Here is a 25029-nt window from a genome sequence, read left to right as displayed (position 1 = left end):
TGACGAGGAATGTAAGTAAGGTGAATTCCTATCGGTTACCCGGGAGAAATAAGACTAGAAACCGGCGAACATTAAGCGTTGCAATAGATTGAAAGATTAGCACTTCGATAAATGATCTTCCTTGCGAGAGATATTGACGAGACAACGACTTGTTTATAACCCTGGAATCAAAACTATTTTCAGGGTTTGCTCGTCTGAAAAAAGCTGGCTGGATGTTCATTCTTTGTATAAACATGATGTTATCATATGCAAATGGTATGAAGGCAAAAGCCAGATCAGATCTGTCAAGTTTAGAGTTTGGAAGCCTATTGGATCAAACCACTTCTTGTTGTACGCTCGCAGGTAAGGCCTCGAACTTTGCCAGCCACGTCCATCCCTTTGTGCCGAGTCGGCCAACATCCGGCTGTGAGATCCCGAGTCTTTAATTGGTGGAATCATTACAATAACAGGAATCATACAACAAGGAGCAAGAGAGGCTTTGTAATTGTTCATCTCCGTTTGATTTCATAGGCTTCGACTGGGTAGAAGATGGTAGGCAGTTTTCCAGACGGGTAGGTACGTGCCAGTAACAATACCATTGTCAATGAAATCAACAGCATCCATAACGCTTATTTGAAGTTTCAATATCCTGCTAAGACTTCTTCTGATTTAACCATCCACTCGGAAATAAGGAAAAATCGAGCCTATATAAGGAGTGCATATTAAGCACAATAGATTCATATTATATCATGCCGGTCCGTATCGTACAAATATATCAACAGGGAGGAGACGGAAGACTTCCCCGCGAAAAGCAAAATATTTTATTCCTTGATTGGCGAGAGACGCGCTTCTTGCAAGTGGCGACAATTTGACAAAAAGGGATCGTTCGCTAACTCAGAGACAATGGAGAATGATAAATGCTCGACCAAGGAGGTGGTGGGTGTCCCTTACACGAACCTCTCGCGCAAATTTATCTTGGAAGTTCAAGGAGTCTTGGCAATATAGTGTGTGAAGATGAGACAGATCTCTGTGGTCTGATCCCATTCTGACGAAGAGGAAAAATGAATTCTTCGAGTTCATTGTGAGCTGATTAGTTTGCTTATCGTTGAGTTAAATGATTAGTCATTTTTGGCATGGATATTCGAGGGGTTTTCTCACAACAAGCTTTCTTTTCACAATACAACCTCATGAGAAAATAATTTCAACCCCTCAACAATATTTGTATGGAAGAAGTCTGGCCATAGACTTTACCCCCCAGCAAAATCCATAAATTTTACTGGAAATCTGCAAGTGTAGATGGGTTAATCGATGGGCTACATGCATATATCAGAACATCTCATATTAACCTGCATGATACAATTTCGGAAGTACACACAGCCATTGTTTTGATATGTTGTTGATGAATTTCTTTTGCAAATTTTTGCGCAGGATGCCGTCGGAGAGTATATTTCTGCGACTTTTGTTTCCCGTATATTCGGACCCTGCCACTCGGTTGAGATGGGCTTTTGAAGAATTTTCTTTCTCGCCTGGTCTGGTCACTTTATTCTGGAGCATTCGAACCAACGTCGAAGTGCGAGAATCGGATAATTGGAAAAGGAGAAAAGAGTTGACTCGCTCGAATGCAAGTAAAATGCTCTCAACTCGACCGGCTTCTCTCCCCTCGAAATCAATACCATGTTCGCCTTTGAAAACACTTTTCAAGTACATTTCCATGAAGAAACATGGGTTGTAGTATTAGATTAATCGAATCGGTCCATCTGAAGCTAATGCTATTCTTAATATGCGATGCGCTTGAATATATCCAATTGAATAAGGGAAATGGGGAATTCTCTCAACAATCCATTCCCTCTCAAATGCTCTCTAAGTTTTCCATTGTAAGGTCCCATTCTGTCCAATGTTTATAGCTTATGACATCTACACTTTCGAGAATAATTAGTGTTATAATGATCCGTGGTGGTGGAGGTCTCCTTTCCCCCCTCTCTCCTACGCGTGAAATCTGAGTACACAGCTATAGATTCACCACCAAATTTCCCAATATACCAAGACTGAATACAAATTCAAAATTGACCATCCCTCCTCGCTCCTCGTATCCCATACATTCCCTTCCTTCTCTCTCTTTCTTCCCTTTCCCTCCTTTCTTTCCCCCCTCTATACCTCTCATTCCATCTTTCCCCTCACGCAAAGTATTCCAAATTCTCAAAAAACTCTATCGCATTCAATCTCAATCCATGAGTTCAAAACTACCTAATGACTCAGCCACTACTCACATATCATCTCCTAGTCCTGCTACACTTATTCTCACATCATCAGACATCGCGCTTCAATTTTGATTTGTTCTCTGATCTTCCAGATAGTATGACAGTAAGTAGATAGATAGATAGATAGATCAAACTCAAACTAAACCCTATTATCAGCATCAAAAGCTGTCATCACGCATCAATCAGCCCGTCATACTCTATCCCTTTATATCATCATGATCAAGTACAATGCACACACCATAACATCCTCATTCCCATACTCATCCCCATTCTAATCCTCACATCATACCCCTCCCACAAGGCAAACTCAGCAAACTCTCCAACCAGAAATGTAGATCTCTCGCAAACATCCATATCCGTATACAATCTCCCCCTATACAATCTCCATCAATAATAAGACTAACATCAACGCAACTCAAAGCAACTATTACCTCCCTCGTATACATCTACATAGGAGTAAAAAAGTGAGGACGAAAGTATAAGAGAAACACTCATAATTATCGACCAATCTTCTCTTCTCTTCTCTTCAATATTTGTTTGTTTATTTTCTCAAGAGAAAAAAAGAGATTCGATTCTCAATTCTCAATTCTCGATTCCCCCCTCCCCCTTTCCCCCTAAAGTGTCATCAATATTCAATCATTTAGTGAACTATACATATACATATACATATAAATACACATCCATCATTCTTCATCCATCATTCTTCAAACTTCAAACTCCAAACTTCAAACTTCAAAGCACACCACGATCTTACTATCTTGAAATTTGAACTAGCCAATTAGCAAAGAAAACCAGAGAAATAGAAGTAACCAGAAATACAAACGCATACTCCAACTCCCGCCCATCCACCCCGTGAAATGAGAGTGAAGAAAACTGAAGAAAACCCAGTACAAGCAGAAGCAAAAGGACAAGCACGACTGACTATTCAAAGCTCTCGATTAAGCACCCATCTGTATTCGCTATCATATCTCTCTCATATATTTATTACAAACCCTGTCTTCCTTTCTCTTCCCATCTCTTTTCTACCTTCTATCATTTCCTACTCTACCCTCTTTCTGAACACAGTACTACAATTCCCCAACCCAACCCAACCTAACCATAACCCCATCACAAACCCAAACCAATCAAACCAAACCTCTACAACATAATCCGATAACCATCCATTCATCCACTTCAGTCCAAGAGAAAGACTCCGGGACCTAGCTTTTTAGAAAGAGAGCATTTCACAACCTCACAATCTCACAACCTCATAACCTCATAACCTCACAACCTCTTAATCTCACAATCTCACAACCTCACAACCTCACAACCTCTTAACCTCAAACTCTCAAATTCCCCCTCTCCCTCTCCCTCTCCCTCTCCCTCTCCCTCTCCCCAACCCCAAGCAAACACAACACCAAAACCAACACCAAAACAAACACATCAATACTCCTCCCCACCCCCCTCTCACCTCCCACGAAAAAGAAAAGTATCATATTACATGTACGACATAGCTATCAGCAAAGAACAATCAACAACAAATAATCACCACCACCACCACCACCTCCTAACCTACCTTCTCATCTCTCCACTCAAATCTGTTCTCCTAATCTTTTCCCCTTTTAAAAGACTGAGCAATGTCGTAGCACATTGGAATCAATACATCCATCTATTCATTGCTCAAGAATTTGTAGAACTGATTCAGTGCGTTTACAATCTAAATTTATTGTTCTGTTCTGTTTGTCTAGGTTTTATTTTCGTTGCTCAGCCTGCATCCATCGCTTGGTTCAATCCAGCCCATCCATCCATCAATGACTTTCATATCCGTGTCCATTTTGATTGTTCTAGGAATTCCATTCAATTACCCCTCCGTATCCACACCAAAGCTTCGTCTATGGATCTTTTCTCATCATATACTACTGGTATTTTATAATGCTATCTGCCACCATTACCACTTGATACTTGTGACCCAAAATGATTCACTTCTAGCCATATAACTCTCATGACCTACCGCTCCAACTTTTGACACCCCCGCACCTATCTCTCGCGATCTAATAAATACCCGGCAAGATAATCCACCTCACTTTCTGACAATAAGTTTCCCACCCCTTCCCATATTTCTTCGAGCATCTCTCCTCATCCCGCCAGCAGCGATGAATTAACAGAATCGTCATGAAAATTGCATATGTCCATGGCAACAAATTATGCGTACCACAAGCTGCACACATGGAATAAGAAAGGATGAGGTCGCCCAAATAATTGACATGTCTCGCCATACCCCACCAGCCAGAGCAAAGAAGAATGCTATCGTGTTCTTTGCCATCTTTAGTTCGATATTTGACGTGTAAAACATCTGCTGGAGCACCCCAAAGTTGACAATTACCTTTGGTGCGACGAGCGAGATCCTTTTGATGATTGACGCTTCGGAAGATGATGTAACCACTGACACCAGAGATAAACAACATCATGGCGCTAAGAGGTGATAGAGAGTGAGGATATCTTGCAAGATATTGAGTCTGCAGGGTATACATGGATGGCAACCAAACCATGGATCCCCATGCGAGATAGAAACCAAAGTGGTCGTGACAGATATCGATGGTTCGAAGGTACCAATCTTCATTGATAAAGAAGTCCACAACGTAGAGAGCGTGAAGAAAAGTGCTCAGAATGATGGAATTGGTGATATATCCGTAGGTTTGATACTGATACGCGATGAAGGACATGTCACTATATCGAGATTAGAGAATGACATAGGTTAGAGTGGAAGTGGAAAGTGCAAATTAAACACATGACCAAGGAAATTCGAGTTTAACGTACATGAGAGTCCAGGCAACTATCCCAGGCCGTCCATTGTGGAACAGTTTGAAATCGAAATGATTTCCGAATCTAGGATTCAATTCAATTCCCATGTACAAATCGTACAAGACAGATCCTGTCACGTGTCAGTATCGAATTACACAAATCTCATCCTCATCAAATCCGACTTACCACTGAATTTTCGATCGCCTTCGTGAGTTGGACTGATATGAGCTTTCAAATAAGCAAATCCGGATAACAAGAACCCATAAACATTCACCGAGACCAATAACGCTTGCCAGTGTTTTGCGAGAATTGCTGGATCCAAGAGTCCACAATATGACGAGATGAGGAACAAAGCATGAGTGACAAACCAAGCTGAAAGACCATTTGTACGATATTTTAGAAGATTTCCCGCTGGAGTGAGTTGACCCGTACTCAATTTGGTAGGTAAAAATTGGTACAGAAGTGCTTGGAACAACAACCACGTTCCATAACCAATATTCGTTCTCAAATCTCCTCGAGGTGCATGTTGCCATAAGAAGTTGATGGGTCCAACCATGGCCATTGATTTATATGCTGAAGTTAGAGATCCCTCGAAGCGTGAAAGGGCGATCCAATAGAAGATAACAATGATTGGACATAGCAACATGATACTAGCACATCCTAAGGAATGTAACCAAGAACCATGGTGATGCCGTCGACCCCATGAGATACTCGAATCTCGAGTCGTCGAGAATGAAGCCAATCGAGCTCGATTGATGGTTACATTTGATTTATCGGGAGCATCTTGTTGTAAAGTTTCAATTACATCGTGAAGACCCGGCGAAGGGAGAATGATTGATTCCATCGTATGGGTTGGGCCCAACGATATTTTGTACGGAGAGTGAGAGGTATGTTGTGGTTGAATATTGCGATGCACTCGAGGTTGTACGAATGATGTAAGGGAAACGAAAAAGAAATGAGTAAGGGTGAGGCAACGGGTAACGACTAGGTACTAATGAGGTAGTAACCTTGATAGGAAGAAAAGGCGAAAGGGGTTAGAACCAAGAAAGAAAGTAAAACAAGAATCAAAAAGGATTAAACATACAGCCAAGTCAGTACGCGTCCGAGTGAATAAAAAGATGGAGATGGAGATGAATGAAGGGTCGTTAAGAGGATCTTTAAAGATGGTGGGTTGAGGAGAGAAGAGGAATTGAAATTGGAAATGAAAGTGCAATTGTCATTGGTGTTGTTTTGCATGCTTAGTAGGTACGAGTGTACTCGTGCGGGATACTCTATCTATTATTCATTGATTTGCATTGATTTGCATTGATTTGCATTGCATATGCAAACCACTTCTCCGGATACGGCAGTCGTTGATTTGAAAAGAAGGGACTAAGTGGGTGGTAGGTATGTACCAAGTACTAGGTAGATACTCGATCGATACTTCCTAGGTAGACACGGAATAATTGTGTGGACTTTGAGGAGAGAGAAAATTCAACAAGAGACTATAGAGAAAGACCTCCTACTTACTAGGTAGGAAAGGGAAGAGAAGTTTGAAAGGGAAAAGAGAAGTTTGAAAGGGAAAAGAGAAGATTGAAAGGGAAAAGAGAAGATTGAAAAGGAAAGAGAAGATTGAAAGGGGAGGAGAAGATCGAAAAGGGAAAGGGAATGGAATGTCAAGTACCCGTAAAATATATCTCAATAGCTAAATATGTCTAAATAGCCAAATATGTCTAAATAGCACAATAATAAGTCGTAAGATCGCACCATGGTAAAACTCATACCGAGAATAGGAAAGTGCAATGACAGCTCCATGTCCATTTCCTGATCCGCCTCAAACCTCAAACCTAGAAGGTAAAACTTAATGTCTTGTAAGTTGACAGACATCCTTTCCCGAGTACCGATGCTACCGATGATGAGTTGTATACCTAGTGTGTATGTAACTAGTAGAGTGTTGGATACCTAATATCTCAGGTGTAATTAAGTATCTTCCTTCTTGCTTCTTTCCTCTCTTCCTCATTAATTCCGATATGTAGGTAGGTACCTACCCATCTTCCTACCTCTCTCCTCCAGATCCAAGCATCGTTTATTCACATTAAAAGAAAACATACTTGCCGGTACCATCACCATTACCATTACCATCACCATCACCATCACCATCACCATTACCGGTACGCACCCACAACTTCCAATGAGGTCAAGACTTTTGCCTAGTCCCAAGACGATCAAGGGACTTGTAACCACAAGAAGTTAACTACCTTGGTACTTGATACTATTGATTGATGCCACTACGATATGTCCAAGCTATCATCATCATCATCATCATCATCATCATCAGATGATCTAGATGTGCAGACACATGTGCAGACATACCTACCGATGAGTAAGTGCATAGATACATCGAATATCACATATCACATACCGCCAATTCTCAAAACATCGACAACCTATCATCTATAAACAGACCTTTCCATAAATACACATTTCGTATCGAGAGAGATTAGATATACACACAACCGCGTACACATACAATAACTGTGATACGAACCTAGGCACCTACCATCTCCTCAAAGAATAAGATCAACCCATTTTCGTCAGAGAAACCCAAGCCACGTGAACCTTATTTATCAATTAATTAATGGTATGAGTTCAAGACATGAAAGCGTGAAAGCGTGAAAGCTTGATACCCATCATGATTATAATTACTCGATGAGAAGATCCGAAGGGAATAGCACCCCAAGAAGAAAGAGAGTGAGTGAAGTTTGACAGAGAGAGAGAAAGAACAAACACAGGAGAAAAGAAATCGAATCAATGATAAATAACTCAGTTGGAAGTTGGAACGCACAAACAGTCAGTCAGTCAGTCAGCCAGTTCCTTCCAGGTTCATACCAATGCCCATACCAGATCCATAACCTGGAAGCTCAATCCCAGAGCTACCTAGCTAGGTGCGCGAGCTCCATAATGTACCCATGTACCTACCTGTTTCCCTATAGTACGATACGTACCTACCGAGCTTAAGAAGCTTGAGAAGCTTAAGAAGCTTGAAACCCGAGGAACGTGCGAGCTATCAGTTCATTCACTCGAACCCCAAGATATAACATCCATTGCATTTATTCATTGATTTGGGAGAAATAAATTCAAGATACTAATAAGGTACCCACAACATATGCTTCCTATTTAGTCTCATACTCATTATAAATACTAAAAAGATATCAATCGTACTATATATAGATACTAAACTCTCTCAACCAAAATAGCTTCATTCCCCACGGCGGGAAGAGCCCTTCAAGACTATCTAACACGAATACGAATACAGATACAGCTATGGGGGGAGACTCTTGATATCATATTCATTGTCTACGTACAACACTATATTTCACTTCTTGACAAATGTGGACTTCGAGAGATCACAGAATAATTCTCGTACGGCACAATTACAGTTACGACGGGAGTTTTGATGATTGTTGCTTTGGCTCCCAGCATGCGTTATTTATACTATAGCGAGCTCATTTGCATCGTCAAATCGGCACTGTTACTTGGTCAGCAAATCTTACCACCCAGTTGAAGTGTGAATTCAATACAAGTAATTAAACAAACGATCAGAAGGAAGGCAACGGAAAATCTCCACACGGTTTTGCGCTCTCGGTGATATAATGATTTAACATCCGAAATATTTCATCATATAAAGTCAAAGGAAAATTAAGTGGTGAGTGAACAGAAGAAGAAAGACTGACCGTGGAGTATCATATTTAAATGCCGGAGAAACTCAGAAGCAGTAGCCCGTAAATGTTATGTACACTTTCAGTAACACCTCCCATTTACCATGCTGTAATGTCATCCACTTCTACCTCTCCAAAGGTACTGCTTTTGGTAACAGCCCCCACTCCGTCTTCAGCCTCAACTCCTTCAATGCCAGGAGCTCCCATAATGTCGGGTAAGACTTCATTCAAAAATTCCAGAATGTGTTGATTGACTTGTTCAAACTGTAACAAGAATGCATCATGGCCTTCAGGGGATTCGATCTTTCTAAGGCGTGCATTTGGTACTGAAGCTGCAATCTCTTTCTGCTCATCAAAGGTGAAAAGTCCATCACTCTCAATACCGAGTACCAACGTTGGCTGTTGGATTTGTGAAAGGGCTTCAGCAATAGGGTCCGCTGAATCTGCCGGCACTCGATATCTTGACACATCATGAGTATCCAGTTTGCGGGTGATAGCAATATAACAGTTTCCATCAAAACGTTTGACGAATTTTTCACCTTGATAACGAAGATAGGATTGCGCGGAAAAGTAATGAGAGGTTGACTTGCGCTTAGGAACAGGTCGGTCTGGTGGTGGGGATGATGAGGGAGTTGCGCCGTGAAATTGCGGGTCGGTAAAGTTTGCAGGGTTACCACCGTTGGCAGTAATGTTTTCACTGGTCATGGTTGAAATGGCAGCTGAGCTTCCAGGTCTCGAAGATATTGGGGATCTGGTCTGTCTGTGTCCATCATTGTGAATTGCCCTGTGAATATCCGATGCGGTGGCGGATTGTTGGCTTTCGCTGATGGTCTGTTTTTTTGAAGCATCAGGTATGTTTCGTCCAAACCTTGCCTCGAATGAGTTTCGACTTCGATACGTGAGCAACGCAGACATGCGCGCCGCGCCCAGCCCTGCTGTTGGAGGATCCGAGAATGGGTAATAGCCATCGTCGTACTTTGGATCCGCATAGATGCTTTGCCTTTGGGCTTCTCCCCAACTAATTCCCCAAGCACTATGTCTGCTAGATGTTGCGATTGGCACAATGGCCCTAACATAATCTTTGCCAAAATATGCCCATTCAAGTACCAGCATACCTCCCATAGAGCCCCCTATAACCGCTGCTACTTGTCGAACTCCCAACTCGTCCAAGAGAAGTTTGTGAATGCTAATGCCAGTCAGTGTTGTACTAGGCTGATTGAAAATTGGTGACATACTTGACATCATCTCGAATAGTTGTCAAAGGGAACTCAGGGCCATATCTTTCATTTTTTGGGTCCCCATTCTTGCAAGTGACAGGACTTGCACTCCCGTAAGGGCTTCCCAAACTGTTCATACATATCACGAAGAATCTGGATATATCAAATGCTCGACCAGGTCCACCTAGAAGAGGTCCCCACCAATCGCTGACATCTGCACTCCCGGTCAAGGCATGGCATATTACCATGGCATTATCGCGATTAGGTGAAAGTTTTCCTCTGGTGCTGTATGCCAATGGAACATTGTGTAAGGTTTCGCCGGACTCTAATGTGAAGGATGGGATGATGGCGATAGTTTGGTCGGGTATGAGGGATGCAAATGGGTTCTCGGGTTGTTGCTGCGTTCTTTCTTGTAGTATTCAGTCACTGCTTCTCCCAAGAATTGAGGGGTAATTTTTTTTTTTTGGCAAATCATTGAAGATATAACTACTGACCGTATCTTGGTGCATTGGATTCTGTTCCCGCAGAACCAGTAGATTGAGATGAAGCTGCCATTTTGTGATTGAGAATTTGTCGAAAGAATAGCTAGATGTTGAACAAGGAATAGAAGAAATCTATATTATTATACAAGACTTGCTTGCTTGAGTCATTAAAGGAGGGGGGGCTGTTTAAAAAAACGTCATCAACAGCCAGTCACAATTGATTTGGCAAGTAAGAAAACTTTGAAGGGCTCTTTCACGGACGGAGAACGGAACAAAAAACCATTTATGTTGTTGTTAGTCAACATTGGAGCATTGATAAGGAAAACCTGAGATGATAGCTAGCTCACAGTTCCGCTTTCTATACTTTCGATGAGGCTGAAAGTTGAGTAAAACCCGATGGTGGCTTGATTGTGGCTCAAACTCAAGTATAATGTGACTACACATTAATAGAGCTTAGTGTGTTTCTCTCTCACGCGAACGCGGGAAACCTTTCATTGCTTAAGGATTTTGAAGATGTCTTTAACTAAATATTAACAATTGATAATATTTCCACGAAGTCGAAAACAAAATCTGCGTAACTCATAATTTCATTGTCGCAGATAACTTGTGATTTATTCCAAGGTTGTTTAAATATTCGACTACTTCGAGTTCGACGGAAACACAAATTACATCGAACCTTGATCGCATTATCGCACATAGTTCTTTGCTATCACCAGCATTTCGACACACATGTACGCAGATCGTTGAGCTTTATCGATAGATTTGGAGATGGCTCCAGCAGGGAAGCGAAAGAGGAATGATAGAAATTCCGTAGACCAGGGTGAGCCTCGACCCTCACCTCATCGACCGGGAAATACTTCTTTAGGTCAGCATGAAAGAGAATTTGGTATGCGCGAGGGCGGTAACAGAAGGAGCAGCAGAGGAGGTCAAGGTAATCAAGGCGGAGGTAGAGGACGTAGAAATGATGGTCGCAGTTCGAATAATTCAAATAATTCAAACACTTCAAGCAATGCGAGCAATCCTAGTAACCTCTCGATAGCTACCAGAGCCACCCCAACACCAGGACCAATGTCTCCACCTCCCAGACCTTCGAGCGCTTCTCACACGACTCCAGCGCAAACTCCCACCCCAATGAACACGAGCGATATGATCAGTCCTAGCTGGAACCCAGACCCTGCTCCTTTCGATTACGTTTTCCTTACCGACGACCAAATGTCTTCGTGGACATCGAATGGTCGACAAGAAGTGGTAGGAAAGGGCATCCAGGCTCGTCAGGATGAAGATACAATGGATTTGGCAACTGTGTTTCAAGAATTCATTCGCGCTACCCTCGATGGTCGCATTGATGGCGCTGATGCGGGCAATTGCATTAGAGAAATATTGGGACCAGACGTATCTCCGATAGACAACGTCCCAGGCACCCTGGAACCGCAAGCTCTGTTCCTTGACTCTCTATCTATGATGTTCGAATTAGAAGATCTCAAAACGCCAAACACTGCACTTCGCACATTCGTTTTCTCCACAGGCATATCCGCCATGGTTATGCGACAGAAATTGGATGCCACTCTCTTATTGAACCTCGGACTCACGAGAGACACCTTTACACGCATGGGAATTAGACAAGCTACCCATCTTCTCTATCGACAGGCAAATTATAATCTTTTGAGAGAGGAGACAGAAGGATATTCGAAATTGGTCACAGAGCTTTTCACAACCAGTGGGAGCGAACCTCCTTCCAGTGAGGTTGTTGAAGAAGCCTTCGAGAAAGTGAAAGGCCTGATAGGAACTTTTGATCTCGATGTGGGAAGAGTACTCGATATCACGCTGGATGTTTTTGCGGCTGTTCTCATCAAACAATTCCGTTTCTTTATAAAGTTTCTCCGTGTTAGCTCTTGGTGGCCGAGAAGCGGCGAATTCGATAAGATACCTCGATGTGGTGGTCTTCCACCGTGGGCTTTACCCAGCGCTCCTGGTTGGACTTCAACTGACGAAGAGGAAGAACTTGCTACGAGTCAACGGCTGGAGCGCGACAATCTTTTCTGGGATCGGGCTCGTGATGTTGGTATTGAAGCGTTCTTCGAGCTCGGAGGTCGCCAGCCTGTAGATGCAGAGACGAAACAACGACTTCTCGAAGAAGATGATGCAAAGCTTGATGAAGATTATCAATGGATTAAAGCAACGGGAACTTACCCACCTTCTGGAAATCGAACAGCGGCTCAGCTGCTCGGATTCAAACTACGTTTCTACGCCTCGGCGGCTCGAGACAATGAAGACGTGTTGCCTGCGAATTTGATTTACCTGACAGCTTTGCTGATCAAAATTGGGTTCATCTCCCTCAAAGACCTATACCCTCACTTGTGGCCTCTAGATGAAGACATGGAATCCGTTCGTGATGCTAAGATGAAGGAAATCGAGGAGAAAGAGAAGGCTAGTCGTGGAGGCACAATGAATGCATTGATGATGGCTGGAGCTTTGGTAGATGATACTTTGCCGAACGGGGGACGAACTCGTGATACCGCAGCTACCAAGTCTGATGCATCTGGCAAACCGACAATCGAGGTCGATGACAAAGACAAGCTGAATGAACCTTCGGACCAAAAGGTACAGCTTCTAACCTGTCTTCTGACAATCGGAGCAATTCCCGAATCTCTGTTCATTCTTGGGCGATTTCCTTGGCTGCCAGAAGCATACCCGGAACTTCTCGATTTGATACATCGTATCTTAAATCATTCCATTCAGCATGTTTTCGATTTAAGTCGACCATCTACTTCAGCAGTACCAGACTGCCCAAGTAAGAAGGTTCTAGATCCCGACCAAACCGGTATGCCCAAGGGCTCCATTCGTTTACTCGCACTGCCTCCTCGGAAACAATTGCGATGGCCTTTCCCAGATAAATTTGACACAAATGACAACAATGCATATAGATTCTACTGGGATGAGTGGGCAGATAATGTGCCTGTCTGCCAGACCGTGGATGATATATTCACTCTTTGCGGATCTTTACTTAACTATTCTGGTGTTAATATTGGCAAAGACGCTAGTTTACTGTCAAAGCTGGCCAGGATTGGTACACAAAGTCTTGCAGAAGATCGTTCAACGCAAAATTTTGACCGATGGCAAGATCTGCTCAAGCGTCTCCTTGTTCCAGCACTGAGCTTAACTAAAGCGAATACAAGTATTGTCAATGAAGTGTACGGTATGCTTCGCTTTTATCCTCTATCTATCAGATATTCCATCTACGCAGAGTGGTTTGAGGGCCAGATCTCTCGATTGCCACCGATGAGAGCTGCATTCGCCAAAACCAAATCCGAGACAATTAGCACCATGAAAAGAATTAGTATGACCAATCTTACTGTGATGGCACGAGCTCTGGCCAAGATTGCCTATGCATCGCCGGGCATAGTATTTAGTGTGGCTCTGGGCCAAATCGAAGCATACACCAATCTTACGGAAGTTGTTGTGGAGTGTGGTAAATACTTCACTGACTTAGGATACGACGTTCTCGTTTGGTCGCTATTGAGTTCACTAGGAGGAAAGGACAGGAATAGAAACGATGCCGAATTCGCACTCCTCCCAAGTAGATGGCTTCTAGCACTGTCAAGGTTCTCTGGCAAAGTCTTTAGGCGATATTCTATAATGAACTTAATTCCCCTTATCCAGTACGTTAATGATCAACTTCACCGAGGAAACTCTACCGACTTGGTCATTCTTAAGGAACTCATCTCACAAATGTCTGGAATTGTGCCCGACACCGATTTTACCGATTCTCAACTCGCTGCCATGACTGGAGGCGAGCTTCTAAGGCGCCAGACATTAATCAACCTCCAAGATAAACGTTACGAATCTCTGAAGACAGCAAAGCGACTTATGAGAGGTTTGACTGACACCAAGTTGGGAGGTCAACTTTTGCTGTCCATTGCACAGCACAGACAATCGGCCATCTATAATGTCTCGGATGATGAAGCTCCTATCAAACTGTTAGCTACAATGATTGATGATACTCAAATGATTCTCTTCCAATATCTCGATCTTCTTCGCAGCAACCTTTCAATTGAGGAGTTCGATGATCTCGTCCCAGGAATCTCCGAACTCATGAAAGATTTTGGCTTAGACCCAACACTTGCCTTCATGATCGGTCGTCCAAGTATCTCACATCGCGTCAGCAAGTTACTATCCTCAAATGTCAATGGAAACTCGAAGTCTTCACCATCATTGGTGGAGGCTGTAGCCACAGAGGTAGATGTAGAAGGTGATGTGGGTATGAACGGCGATGATCCAAACCCTGCGGACAAGGAATCGATAGCAGTGAATGAAGCATCTACCCCGCAGGACGACGTACAGATGTCAGATGTAAAGGGAGAAGATTCGTCATTGGAAACAACAGCAACAGAAACAGATTCGCTTCATGATCTACTGCATCCGTATATCACTACTGTTGAGGAGGTCCTGCCTGAAGGCTCTTGGGCATTTCTCACTTCTGAATTCTACGTCGTATTCTGGAGCTCTACATTAAGCGACCTGGCTATTCCTAGTCATAGCTACGAAGCCGAAATTTCCCGTCTGCTAAAAGAACAAGGCGATGTAATGAAGGACCGTTCAGACATGAGTAGGGCCGGAATGGCAAGAAAAGAAGAAACTAAAAAGGCTCTGGCAACAACCAGGGAAAATTTGCTGGCAGAGTTTGGCAAACAAGTCGGGGCTTTCTCAGGAAAGAAGAGCCGTCTGCTAAAACGCAAAAACTTATGGTTTAGCAATGTGAAGGGCGATTTAGTTAGCGACTCCTTTCTTGAAAGATGCTTGTTTCCACGATTACTGCTCTCTCCAAGTGATGCAGACTTCTCCTTCCGGATGATTAAGTTCTTACACGAGAATGGTACACCCAACTTCCGCACCCTTTCGCTATATTCCAGGCTTTTCAGATCAAATCGCTTGAGGTCAATGATCTTTACATCTACTGTTCGTGAGGCGGAGAACTTGGGTCGTTTTTTGAGACTGGTATTGACGGATCTGGCACGCTGGCATGGAGATCAGGGAGTATACGAAAAAGAAGCATGGGGAGCAAGCAAGAATCTTCCAGGTTTTGCTAAGGCTATTGATGCAGATGGGACCGTAAAGGGCCTCCTTGAGCATGACGGTGACCGTGGTTTCAAAAATATTCTGTACTCGTGGCACCAAAAGCTAAATGTGGCACTGCGTGAATGTTTCGATGGAACGGAATGGATGCATGTTCGAAACGCTATGACTATTCTTAAATCCGTTGTCGATGTGTTCCCAGCGGTTAACTTCATGGGCAACAGTTTTGTAAAGCAGCTCGAAACAATTGTTACTCGAGAGAAGGGTGCACGGGAGGATCTTTCTCTTGCTGGTAATGCCATCTTGGTGCAGCTAAAGAAGAAGTCCAAGTCATGGGTGATGGTTCAAGCCTTTGGTTATAGCCTGGTAAGTGAAAACGAAACCTGAAATCGAATAAGACTAACCACCTATAGGAGGCCCCTGTGCAAGCTAATAACAGCCCCTCACTAGATGCCTCTAAGCAAGGACCTGCTGCCAAAACAACTTTGAAGCCCACAGCTCCTGAGTTCAAACCCCAATCTCGAGCTAAGTCAGTGTCCATACCTCAATCTACATACCTTAACCTAACTTTTATTAGCTCTACGGGAGCTTCTACCCCCAAGAACTTCACCGCTGAGGTCGAAGATGGTGAAGTTGATGATGCAAAACTGGCTTCTGCAGCTGGCAATGGCAATATGTTGAAGGAGGCGTCTGATAACTCTAGTATCAAGGACAAAGCATCACCCGCACCCGGTGAAGGGAGGAAGTCCGAAATATTACTAAGACGCGAGAGAATCCTGCGTGAAAATGCTGCTAGAGCTTCGGCCCCAAATTCAGCACCTGCTAACATACCTGCAAGACCTGAATTGCAGAGAAACATGCCAGCAAATCATAATCTACCCAATAGGCCTGATGCCCCCATCCCTGGTCGCCAAATGATGGATCGTCATCCCGCTAGGAATGACGATAGACGAGACATGAGAGATCCCAGAGTTACAGAGCTGGTCCGGGATCGAACCAGGGATCGCGGTCGTGACTTTCCCCCAGGCGACAGGAGGGGTATGGATACCCCACCTAGAGATTTCAGAAACAGCGATCGTGCATCAAACAATGAACGTGAACGTCCCCGAGCTGATTCGAATCCAAGATGGAACAATGAATCAGGAAGAGATACTACGGATCGGGCTTCATCCAATGGGTACCGTACTCCAGACAATGGCGGTCGCTTGTCTCGTGAAGCAGCAATTTCCCCACCGAAAGCATCGTCTACATCAGATCGTGGTCCAGCAATCAATCCCGATAGATTAGCACTAGTGAACCCAGATAGACAAGAGTTAATCAATCCTGAGCGGGCCGCTCTGATATCCGGTGGTAATGAGCCACCACGCGCTGATTCTCCTCGTCGACCCAGAGATGACACTAGAGAGCGCCCTTCGAGGCAAAATTCACCACCTCCAAGACGACATGATTCCGAAAAGGATCATCAACATCCAAGGCGCGATGACAGATCGAATCGAAACACACCTATGGATCCACAAAATACTTCAAGAGGTCGTGCTGACGACATTGCACCACCACCAGCTGGTCCAAGGGGAGAGAGGCCAGCTGATCGAGCGAGCGACCGAGTCCCTCCTCAAGATAGATTAAGGGATAATCCGTCCTTCCAACAATCCCAACCTCCTACCCGTCCTGTGGACCCTGATCACGGCAGACTGAATAGATCACAAGTAGATCCTAACTTTGGTCGCTTGAATCAGCAACCAGACATCCCATCTGGGCCTCGTGATAGAAATCGTGGCAATAATAGGATGGCGAGCGCACCGCAAGGGCGACGTGATGGAAGATTGGCCAATGCTCCTGTACTTGACATTCCTCGGCCACCAAGTCCAGATAAACAACCTCCCACAGGTCCTTCTGGTGGACGGCATCCGCGACGCTTAGGCCCAGGTCAGATTGAAGCAACTGCATCCGTACACACTACAGTACCTACGACTTCCGCTGCATCGACTCCAACATCAGGAGTCCATCCAGATCGATTGAAACACTTGGGTCCACAAGCCACTCAGCCACCTATGCAAGCACCGCCGGCTGCTACCGCCGCTCCTAGCGGTATGCATCCAGATAGAGTAAGGAGCTTTGGCGGCCAAGCAGCCGCGACGAACATCCCACCTTCCCATCAAGACAGTGCGCGCTCAAGGCCAACTGCACCACCTCTTCAAACACAAGTTGCTCCCCTTGGCCCCAAATCCCAGGCTCAAAACAGTCCTGTTTCTCGGATGAATGGTGCACCAACCGGACCTGCATCATCAAATGAGCGTCCACCACGTGGTGCAAGACAGCCGAATTTAATCAACAATATCAACCGTATGCTTGAAGAGACCAAGCATCCGCAAGGTCAAGAACGTCGTGGAAGACGTCAAGGAGGTCAACCTCAAACTCCAATTTCTGGTCCCCCTACACCGATTCTCCCGCCTCCACCTCCTCCTCCACCAGGTCCGCCACCCGCACAAGCTAGGGATTCTGGAAGAGACTTGATCAATCCTGCTCGTGCTGATTTAATTGGAAATCCCGCATCGAGCAATGACGATCGCGATCGTGGTGATCGAGGAGGACGTGGTTCGAGGAATGATCGATCTACGCGCAGTCGTCGAACTTCACCTAGCGACCGGAATAGAGAGCAGAAGCGTAGTGGCCCTCCGGAAGATGAACGCTCATCCAGGAGTGAACACAGGATTCGCGGAGGTGATAGAGAGTCCAGAGATTCCGACAGGCATTCCAGAGGGGATCCTTCTGCTAGCAGGGACTTGATAGCCGGCGGTGGAAGAGGAGAAAGAGAGCATCGCGATAGAGATAGTAGTCGTCGAGACGCGCATGGTGGAGATCGTGATCCTCAACGTGATCAGCATGATGGCAATATTGGTGGTGGTAACTGGCCAAATCCCCCTGATAACAGAGGAGTGGATAGGGGAGGAGACCGACGGAACCAACGATCGGACAGATCTGATAGAAGTGAACGCGATGGACGGGGTGTGCGAGAAGATGGAGGTAGTGGCAGGAAGAGAAGAAGCGATCAAGATAGCATGAGGGAAGGTGGTCATGACAAAAGACCGAGGAGATAGAGGAGTTGAATTCTGAAATTTCGACTGCCGTAGGAAAGAAAGAGCATTGTAAAATGTAAGAATATTCGAGGGATGTTTCACACGGTCAAACATGCATAGTATTAGGCGTTTTTCATACAAAAACTTGTTTCTTTAACTCATCTTCTCTTCTTTCTCTTGTTAATATTAGCAAGTCTATGATATATGAGGCATTTTATCATCTAATGAATCTTCTTCTCGTCTGTGTATAATTTAGGGGGTGGTGAGACGAGGTGAAGAATATATAATTGTCTAGATCATCGTTTCAGAAGCCAAGATTTATCTGACCTGATAAAGTCCTTCTATCTCATGGCCACCCGATTCCAACAGAGTAGCATTTGTGCTCTCGGTAGTTGGCTTGACGATCCCCATCTTCCGCTGCTTCAGGAAATTCCATTTAGAAGTTTTGACATGACGGGCATGCAGATACATGACTGTTTCTGCCAAATACTTTGGTAATGGTTCGCCCCGCTATCTTCATAAGAGCTCCGTTTCTCGAGATCTTTGTCATGACTTGAGGCAATGTTATCAATATCAACTCGACACATACGCAGAATAGTGGAGAAGTTAGCATCGTAGGAAACCCCATTTAATAATATCGATGCGCGACATATGACAACCGCCAGAGCCGCAAACGATATTTGAAGACCGTAACCTAGCTGTAGAGTCCTGGGGTCATAAAAGTAGGTGTTCCCGTAAATTTGAAATGTTACATTCCACGATAAAGAACTGGCACTGGGCCATGTAATATCAGACTTGTGATTTGTATGTTGAACTGTATATGATTGTTGGAGCTGAATAGAAGGAACTGAAGATATGTTTCGATAAGTATACTCATGGTGATACCCTCGAATAGCCGCTCTAAAGCATCAACAAGGTGCCCGCGAGGTTGAAAAAGAGAATCTTTGTAAAAGAAATCGGCTGAGCTAATCAAGGTAGCGATCTGTAGTGGTTGATTCCCGAGAAATTGTAGTTCAATGGTATCCATTAGAACTGTCTGGGTGATGGATGAATTTGACACTTCAGATTCGAAGACAATCGACCCAAAAAGTAAATTGTTGAATGCGTCCTTGACGCTCTGATAAAGAACCCTTTGGGCTCCAATTTCATTGTAACATGTACAAATATTGTAGTTTGAAGTTCTGCAAGGATTATCGGTCGAAGTCTCATCAAACGTTATCGGGTATGAGAAGTTTGTTTCTGGTGAGATTGCGATAGCCTGTGTGGCCACGTCTTTCGATACAGCAATCGTTTGCCGGCCATTCGTGTATTGAAAATCTAAATTTTATGAAGAATTCAACAGATCACATCTGATTATTGTCATATTGACAAAGATCTGCGACCAGCCACCTTTAGAAATAATCGAGGCATTGCTCCACTTATTCGCAGAGATCTCGACGAGTGGATCAGAGTCGTTGGTGAAAGCCAGGAACGAAGCTAGTGGATTGACCTTTCATAGGGTGAAATCGTTTAGAGTCATACTGCCACTCATATTATAAAATGGAAGTGTTTCGTTCGGGGCACGAACACCCCATGAGAAATATGTCAAAGGGGAAGAGACGTAATTCTCGAGAGTAAATGTTCGATCTGGCTCAACAACAATCTCACAATGCACCAATGGACCCCGGAAATCTATTGACCAGCTTGCATTAAGACGCTCGATGGCGGGTGTAATGGTCAGGATCTTCCCTTGTGCAGCGGTCGCGGCAGCAATCTGGTGCACCAGTTTTCGAAGGCCCTTGGTACTTAAAATAATTTGTCTATGCTCCTGAAAACTTAACAAAATTGGGGTTTACAAAATTGAGTTGGGGTACCTGTCTTGATTCAGTGTTATTGGGTGTGATAGGCGCAGATTGGATGCTAAGCGTGCTGGGAGTAAAGATGGAGGGGATTGGGATCATCCTGTGAGAATTCAAAATCAGTTTCAATAACATGTGGTAGAAAGAACTCCCGCTAGGATGCTCACCAAAAGATTGCAGCCATAGGAAATAATAGTGCTTGAAGCCGCCAGACTGATACGCTAAATAGTCCTAATATGTCCTGTAGAACAGAAAAGGCGATATCAATATCTGCGAGTTTGGCACCAGTTTTAGCTGTTGTCAACGCTCGCCAAAGAACCTGCATGTATGAGACTATGATCGACAAAGCAAGCATTGATTGCACAAGAAAAGCGAGCGTGTTTTCAATCGCAATGCTAAATTGTTGCTTTGATACTATTTTGATAATGGATTGATACGATGCCAAGGTGCCATTGAGATGACTATAAAAGAGGTGGTGAACGATTGCCAGAAGAACACCAGTGAAGAAGGATTAGATTATAGTTAGAGAATTGACCCAATAGATCTTGTTTCGAGTCATTGTCAGCACCATTGTGTGGTAACACAGCTATCTTAAAAGTAGATGGAGCTCTCCAAAGACCTGGTCGTGGGCACCAATATCAGTAGTCTGAAACCAAAGTAACTATCCGCCTTGAACTCTGTTTGCTTGCATTTTTGTTGTTGTTAAGATCCGAGAAAAGGAGTACTTAATTCACGCAGCGAAGAAGAGAGAAGACTTGTACCCCTATCTGGTGATTTCGACGCACAACGACTGAAGCTGTGTCAGATATATCTAAAAGAATACGGATGATCAACATAGAAGGAAACCCATCTTTTCAACTCTTGTACGTTGCTACAGACCGTAAAGAATGCCCCCAAGATAGCCCCAAAATCGAGACGAGAAACGGTGTATATGCACTTTGCCGCAACCACATTCAATCCTACGAGTTTTATTTTTTCCGGTCATACGAGATACTTTCACACTTCAGATCATCCTCAAATGAGACCTTGCAACGAGTGGCATTGAAATGTCACGAAGGCCGCATCAATTTGATTGGAAAGGAACCAACGCCAGCCCATTGTACATCTGGCGGTTGACCTCCTTCCAAAACTTTATATGGCCTTGCCATGAAGTCTATATACAACAAACTTTTGACAGCTTACATACTCAAAAGCTATTTTTATTGCAATCATGACATGTGGAATCACATCAAGTGAACCTTTTGTTTGAAAGGAATAGTAACCTTGATATATCCTACAACAGTCATAACCGGCTATAGCAATGTAGAGGTAGGTAGTGTGCACTTTGGTTCTTTGCATTCGACATGTGCCAAACTATCGGCTCATTTCAGAGCATAATCGAGAGAGGTATGTATAGAAGTATTTACGAGGTCAACGACAACACATCGGTAGAGTCAATGATGGATGTTAAATTCACCCCTTGGGCGACCACGTCGGCTGTACTAAAGTGGAATTGAAATATAGTGTCGAGAAAACCATCCAATGGATGCATGATGCACCCCCCGAGTTGACATCTTTTCGGAGATGTTGCGATCAGTCACGTGATACGTACTACACTTGATGGTATCCGGGTACCGTACTCCGTACCCACAAGTCTCATCCAACGCCTGATGATACCTATGAAACTCATGAGGCTATAATTCATGTCGACATCGTCTTGTCTTATATCTGAGCTCTTCCAGAAACCATCAATTTATAGTTTTGTCAATGCGCATGGTATGATACGGTAAGTCCTGAGCACTCAGTAAGTCACTTGGCAGAGTTATTCACAACACCACGCGCTTTGAACCGTCGCATTTTACCATTGAATAGGCTTATCGGCGCGAGTTCCTGTTTACCGTGCCAACCTTGTTCTTCAATGTGAAACGAAACGTCTATGAGTAGGTATTGAGATCTTGATGAATTACTTTCGCGCTCTTTTGAGTCTTTGTTCGCCTATCATGAGGCAATGGCGTACCGTCTCAGAAGCCCCAGTCACATTAGCATATTTCTCTTGATTGTGCTTGTTTGCGTTTACATATATGATAAGCAGTCTACGAATTTACGATCGTCAATCCTTCAGTTTTCGGTCAATGAGCAGAAGCCTTCTGCAGACATCCTCCAGTCACTTTCACTGTCAGAGGACCAATGCCGCGCAGCTTTCCCAGGCTTGACGAAAGAAATCGATGATGCAGTGGCTCGAGGACCATTTCCTCTGAAGAGACAGCCAGACCACCATACTGGGCTTGTGCAAGGGAGAATAAAGGATGGAAAGGTTCTTTTTGACCATTAAATCATCTATCTTACAAACTATGTTGACTGATAAATCCAGGTATTCATCATTTCGGCGGACCCGAATCCCTCCCGGAACATGCTCCAGGTCTGTCACCTCTTTCAGGTAATTGTCACAAGATTCTGATTTCTATATCACAGGAGCGAACTTCAGTCTTGCACCAAATCCACCGTGCAATTGCTACTTCTCCCTCGCCTCTCCCGAACACTATTTTCGCCTTCAATATACTCGATACTCCAATGAATAACTCATGGACATTCTCAAGATCGAACGACCCTAAAATCAAAAACGGAAATTACTGGGTTATGCCGCACTTTAGTTTCTGGTCGTGGCCGGTTTCCTTTATTGGAACCATCGATCAAGCGATGTCGAAGATTGATCGTATAGAGATGGATAAACATTGGACCGAGAAAATTGACAAAGCGGTATGGAGAGGAACGGGATGGTTCAATACCGTCGGAAACAAGGACTCTCGACCAAGCTTGGTTCTCAAGGGTAAAGATAAAGAATGGGCAGATATAGAAGCTCTTAATTGGACCACAAACGGCGATAGTGCCGAAAATGCTATCGGAATAGAGGATTTTTGCAAGTATAAGTATATTGTTTACACTGAGGGCATAACCTACTCTGGGCGTCTACTTTTCCATCAGGCATGCGCTTCCGTTATTCTCACACCACCACCGACCTATTTACTTCACCAAACACACTTTATGCGTCCCATATTCTCAAAAACATTCCTCCCGACACGTGAAGTGTCTGCCAAATTTGAATATGACTGGACAACTCGTTGGCCCAACACCTATGGACTAAGTGAAGCGAACATTATATTCGTTGAACCCGACTGGTCAGACCTCGAGGAAACGATTATGTACTTGCGAAACCGTCCTGAGATAGCTACTGGTATTGCCGAAAGACAAAGGCAACTGTTCACAAGATACTTGTCCCCAGCCTCTGAGACTTGTTACTGGAGAGCTCTCATACGTGGTTGGAGTAAAGTTGCTGAACCTTATTATGAAGATGGTGGTTGGGCTAGGTGGGATGCAGAAGGTGTTGAAGATGGCGAAGGAATGAGGTGGGAGACATTCAGTCTACTTGGTAAAGTACCCCAGAACTGAAACTCATTCGCGGAAAAGGGAATCTCTGTTTCGGGATCAGGTGTATCCTATTTCATGTAGACAAAATCCTATCATTTTACGATTCACGCTACCGTTTATCATTCTGGTTTCCTATAACAGTTCCGAAAAGAAAAACTTACCATTTCTGCACAATTCATACGCTCGTGGTCTCGACCTCTAATTTTGTCACTCATGTATTGTGATTACGATCGCCCAGCTTTTTGGAATTGCATGTGGCGAACGATTCTTAAAGATTTCCATTTTGAAAAGTCGAACACTTCGATCATGAAAGAAGCGGAGACTACAATGAGAGAACCAGTTTACATTTCATGAGTGTATGAGTCTTGATCTCAGATCAGGGCACGCACCAAGGAACACTTACGTTATTCAATGCAATTGCACGCGCTAAATATTGACAGCGGAATCAATTACCTGAAGAATCGTTCCCCGGAAATTTGATAGAAGGAATCAATGAAGATGCAGTCACTAAAACTTTTGGCACCCGGATGTTCAGGATGCTGACGTGCACATACAATCCATATAATCACAATGTTGACAATTCAATGATGCGAGCAGTCTTGATATTCATATTCACTCCTTTTTTTTGCAACTAGAAATTGCTCATAGCAAAGGTGCCCATAGTCACAATGACTATTATTGCCGCACCTAGCATACATATCCACGTCTGGTTCTCCCAAATTTCCTTGTCGATCCCGCCATAGAATAACACTCATATTGTCTCGAGGCTACAGACGAAAATACGACACAACACAGCTTCTACCAAGACGGATGTCCGATCACTATGAATAGCTTAGATGCCAGCACTTGTGTACAATATCTCTCAGCCATGTCTGACTACTCTTCAAATGCTTTGGCGCCATTGGTTTATGTCTTCGTCGTTGCTTGCAGTGTACTTTTTGCTTTCTTTTTGAGCGAGCATCCACGAAAAACTACTATATAAAAACGAGCAGACATAGCAAGCACGACGATTGTGATTGATTCGAGTTCAAGGGAAAGTTCCCTGTAGTGGTACCATGCTCACCCAGCGACGATTTACCAGAAGGAGTTTGCAATATTTCCTTGCGACAACTATTAGGCTCTGTCAGGTAGCAAGACCATACTGACTGACTTTCGTTGTCACTCTGTATATCAATTCCATGCGTGTTCTTCTTCCTTCAAGTCGATGATATCATATCGAAT

The 25029-nt window shown here is 43.9% G+C and overlaps 5 protein-coding genes across 5 annotated transcripts; 2 read left to right on the top strand and 3 right to left on the bottom strand.

Annotated features, from left to right (window-relative positions):
* Positions 1-4267: 4267 nt before the first annotated feature.
* Positions 4268-5862, bottom strand: Bfra_007123 (putative 7-dehydrosterol-delta 7-reductase protein; the record flags this gene model as incomplete). Its single annotated transcript, XM_037337497.1, has 3 exons — positions 4268-4943; positions 5034-5148; positions 5205-5862. 3 exons carry the CDS (start codon positions 5860-5862, stop codon positions 4268-4270), a joined length of 1449 nt encoding a protein of 482 aa, XP_037186877.1.
* A 2953-nt stretch (positions 5863-8815) lies between these two features.
* On the bottom strand, positions 8816-10488 carry Bfra_007122 (putative homoserine o-acetyltransferase protein; the record flags this gene model as incomplete). The annotated part of the gene is made up of 3 exons (XM_037337496.1): positions 8816-9902; positions 9952-10342; positions 10428-10488. 3 exons carry the CDS (start codon positions 10486-10488, stop codon positions 8816-8818), a joined length of 1539 nt encoding a protein of 512 aa, XP_037186876.1.
* A 695-nt stretch (positions 10489-11183) lies between these two features.
* On the top strand, positions 11184-18586 carry Bfra_007121 (putative tho complex subunit 2 protein; the record flags this gene model as incomplete). Its single annotated transcript, XM_037337495.1, has 3 exons — positions 11184-15854; positions 15902-16017; positions 16066-18586. The coding sequence occupies 3 exons, from the start codon at positions 11184-11186 to the stop codon at positions 18584-18586; spliced, it is 7308 nt and encodes a 2435-aa protein (XP_037186875.1).
* Positions 18587-18883: 297 nt separating this feature from the next.
* On the bottom strand, positions 18884-20856 carry Bfra_007120 (uncharacterized protein; the record flags this gene model as incomplete). The annotated part of the gene is given in 8 exon segments (XM_037337494.1): positions 18884-19044; positions 19056-19412; positions 19439-19882; positions 19955-20041; positions 20087-20372; positions 20419-20506; positions 20571-20817; positions 20841-20856. The coding sequence occupies 8 exon segments, from the start codon at positions 20854-20856 to the stop codon at positions 18884-18886; spliced, it is 1686 nt and encodes a 561-aa protein (XP_037186874.1).
* Positions 20857-22390: 1534 nt separating this feature from the next.
* On the top strand, positions 22391-23829 carry Bfra_007119 (putative duf821 domain-containing protein; the record flags this gene model as incomplete). Its single annotated transcript, XM_037337493.1, has 3 exons — positions 22391-22696; positions 22754-22801; positions 22855-23829. 3 exons carry the CDS (start codon positions 22391-22393, stop codon positions 23827-23829), a joined length of 1329 nt encoding a protein of 442 aa, XP_037186873.1.
* Between the last annotated feature and the right edge of the window lie 1200 nt (positions 23830-25029).

Source organism: Botrytis fragariae, assembly GCF_013461495.1.
Source record: "Botrytis fragariae strain BVB16 chromosome Unknown tig00000795, whole genome shotgun sequence".
Taxonomy (NCBI): Eukaryota; Fungi; Ascomycota; class Leotiomycetes; order Helotiales; family Sclerotiniaceae; genus Botrytis; species Botrytis fragariae.
The sequence above is the reverse complement of the archived record's forward strand: the minus strand, read 5'-3'. Positions and strand labels throughout refer to the sequence as shown.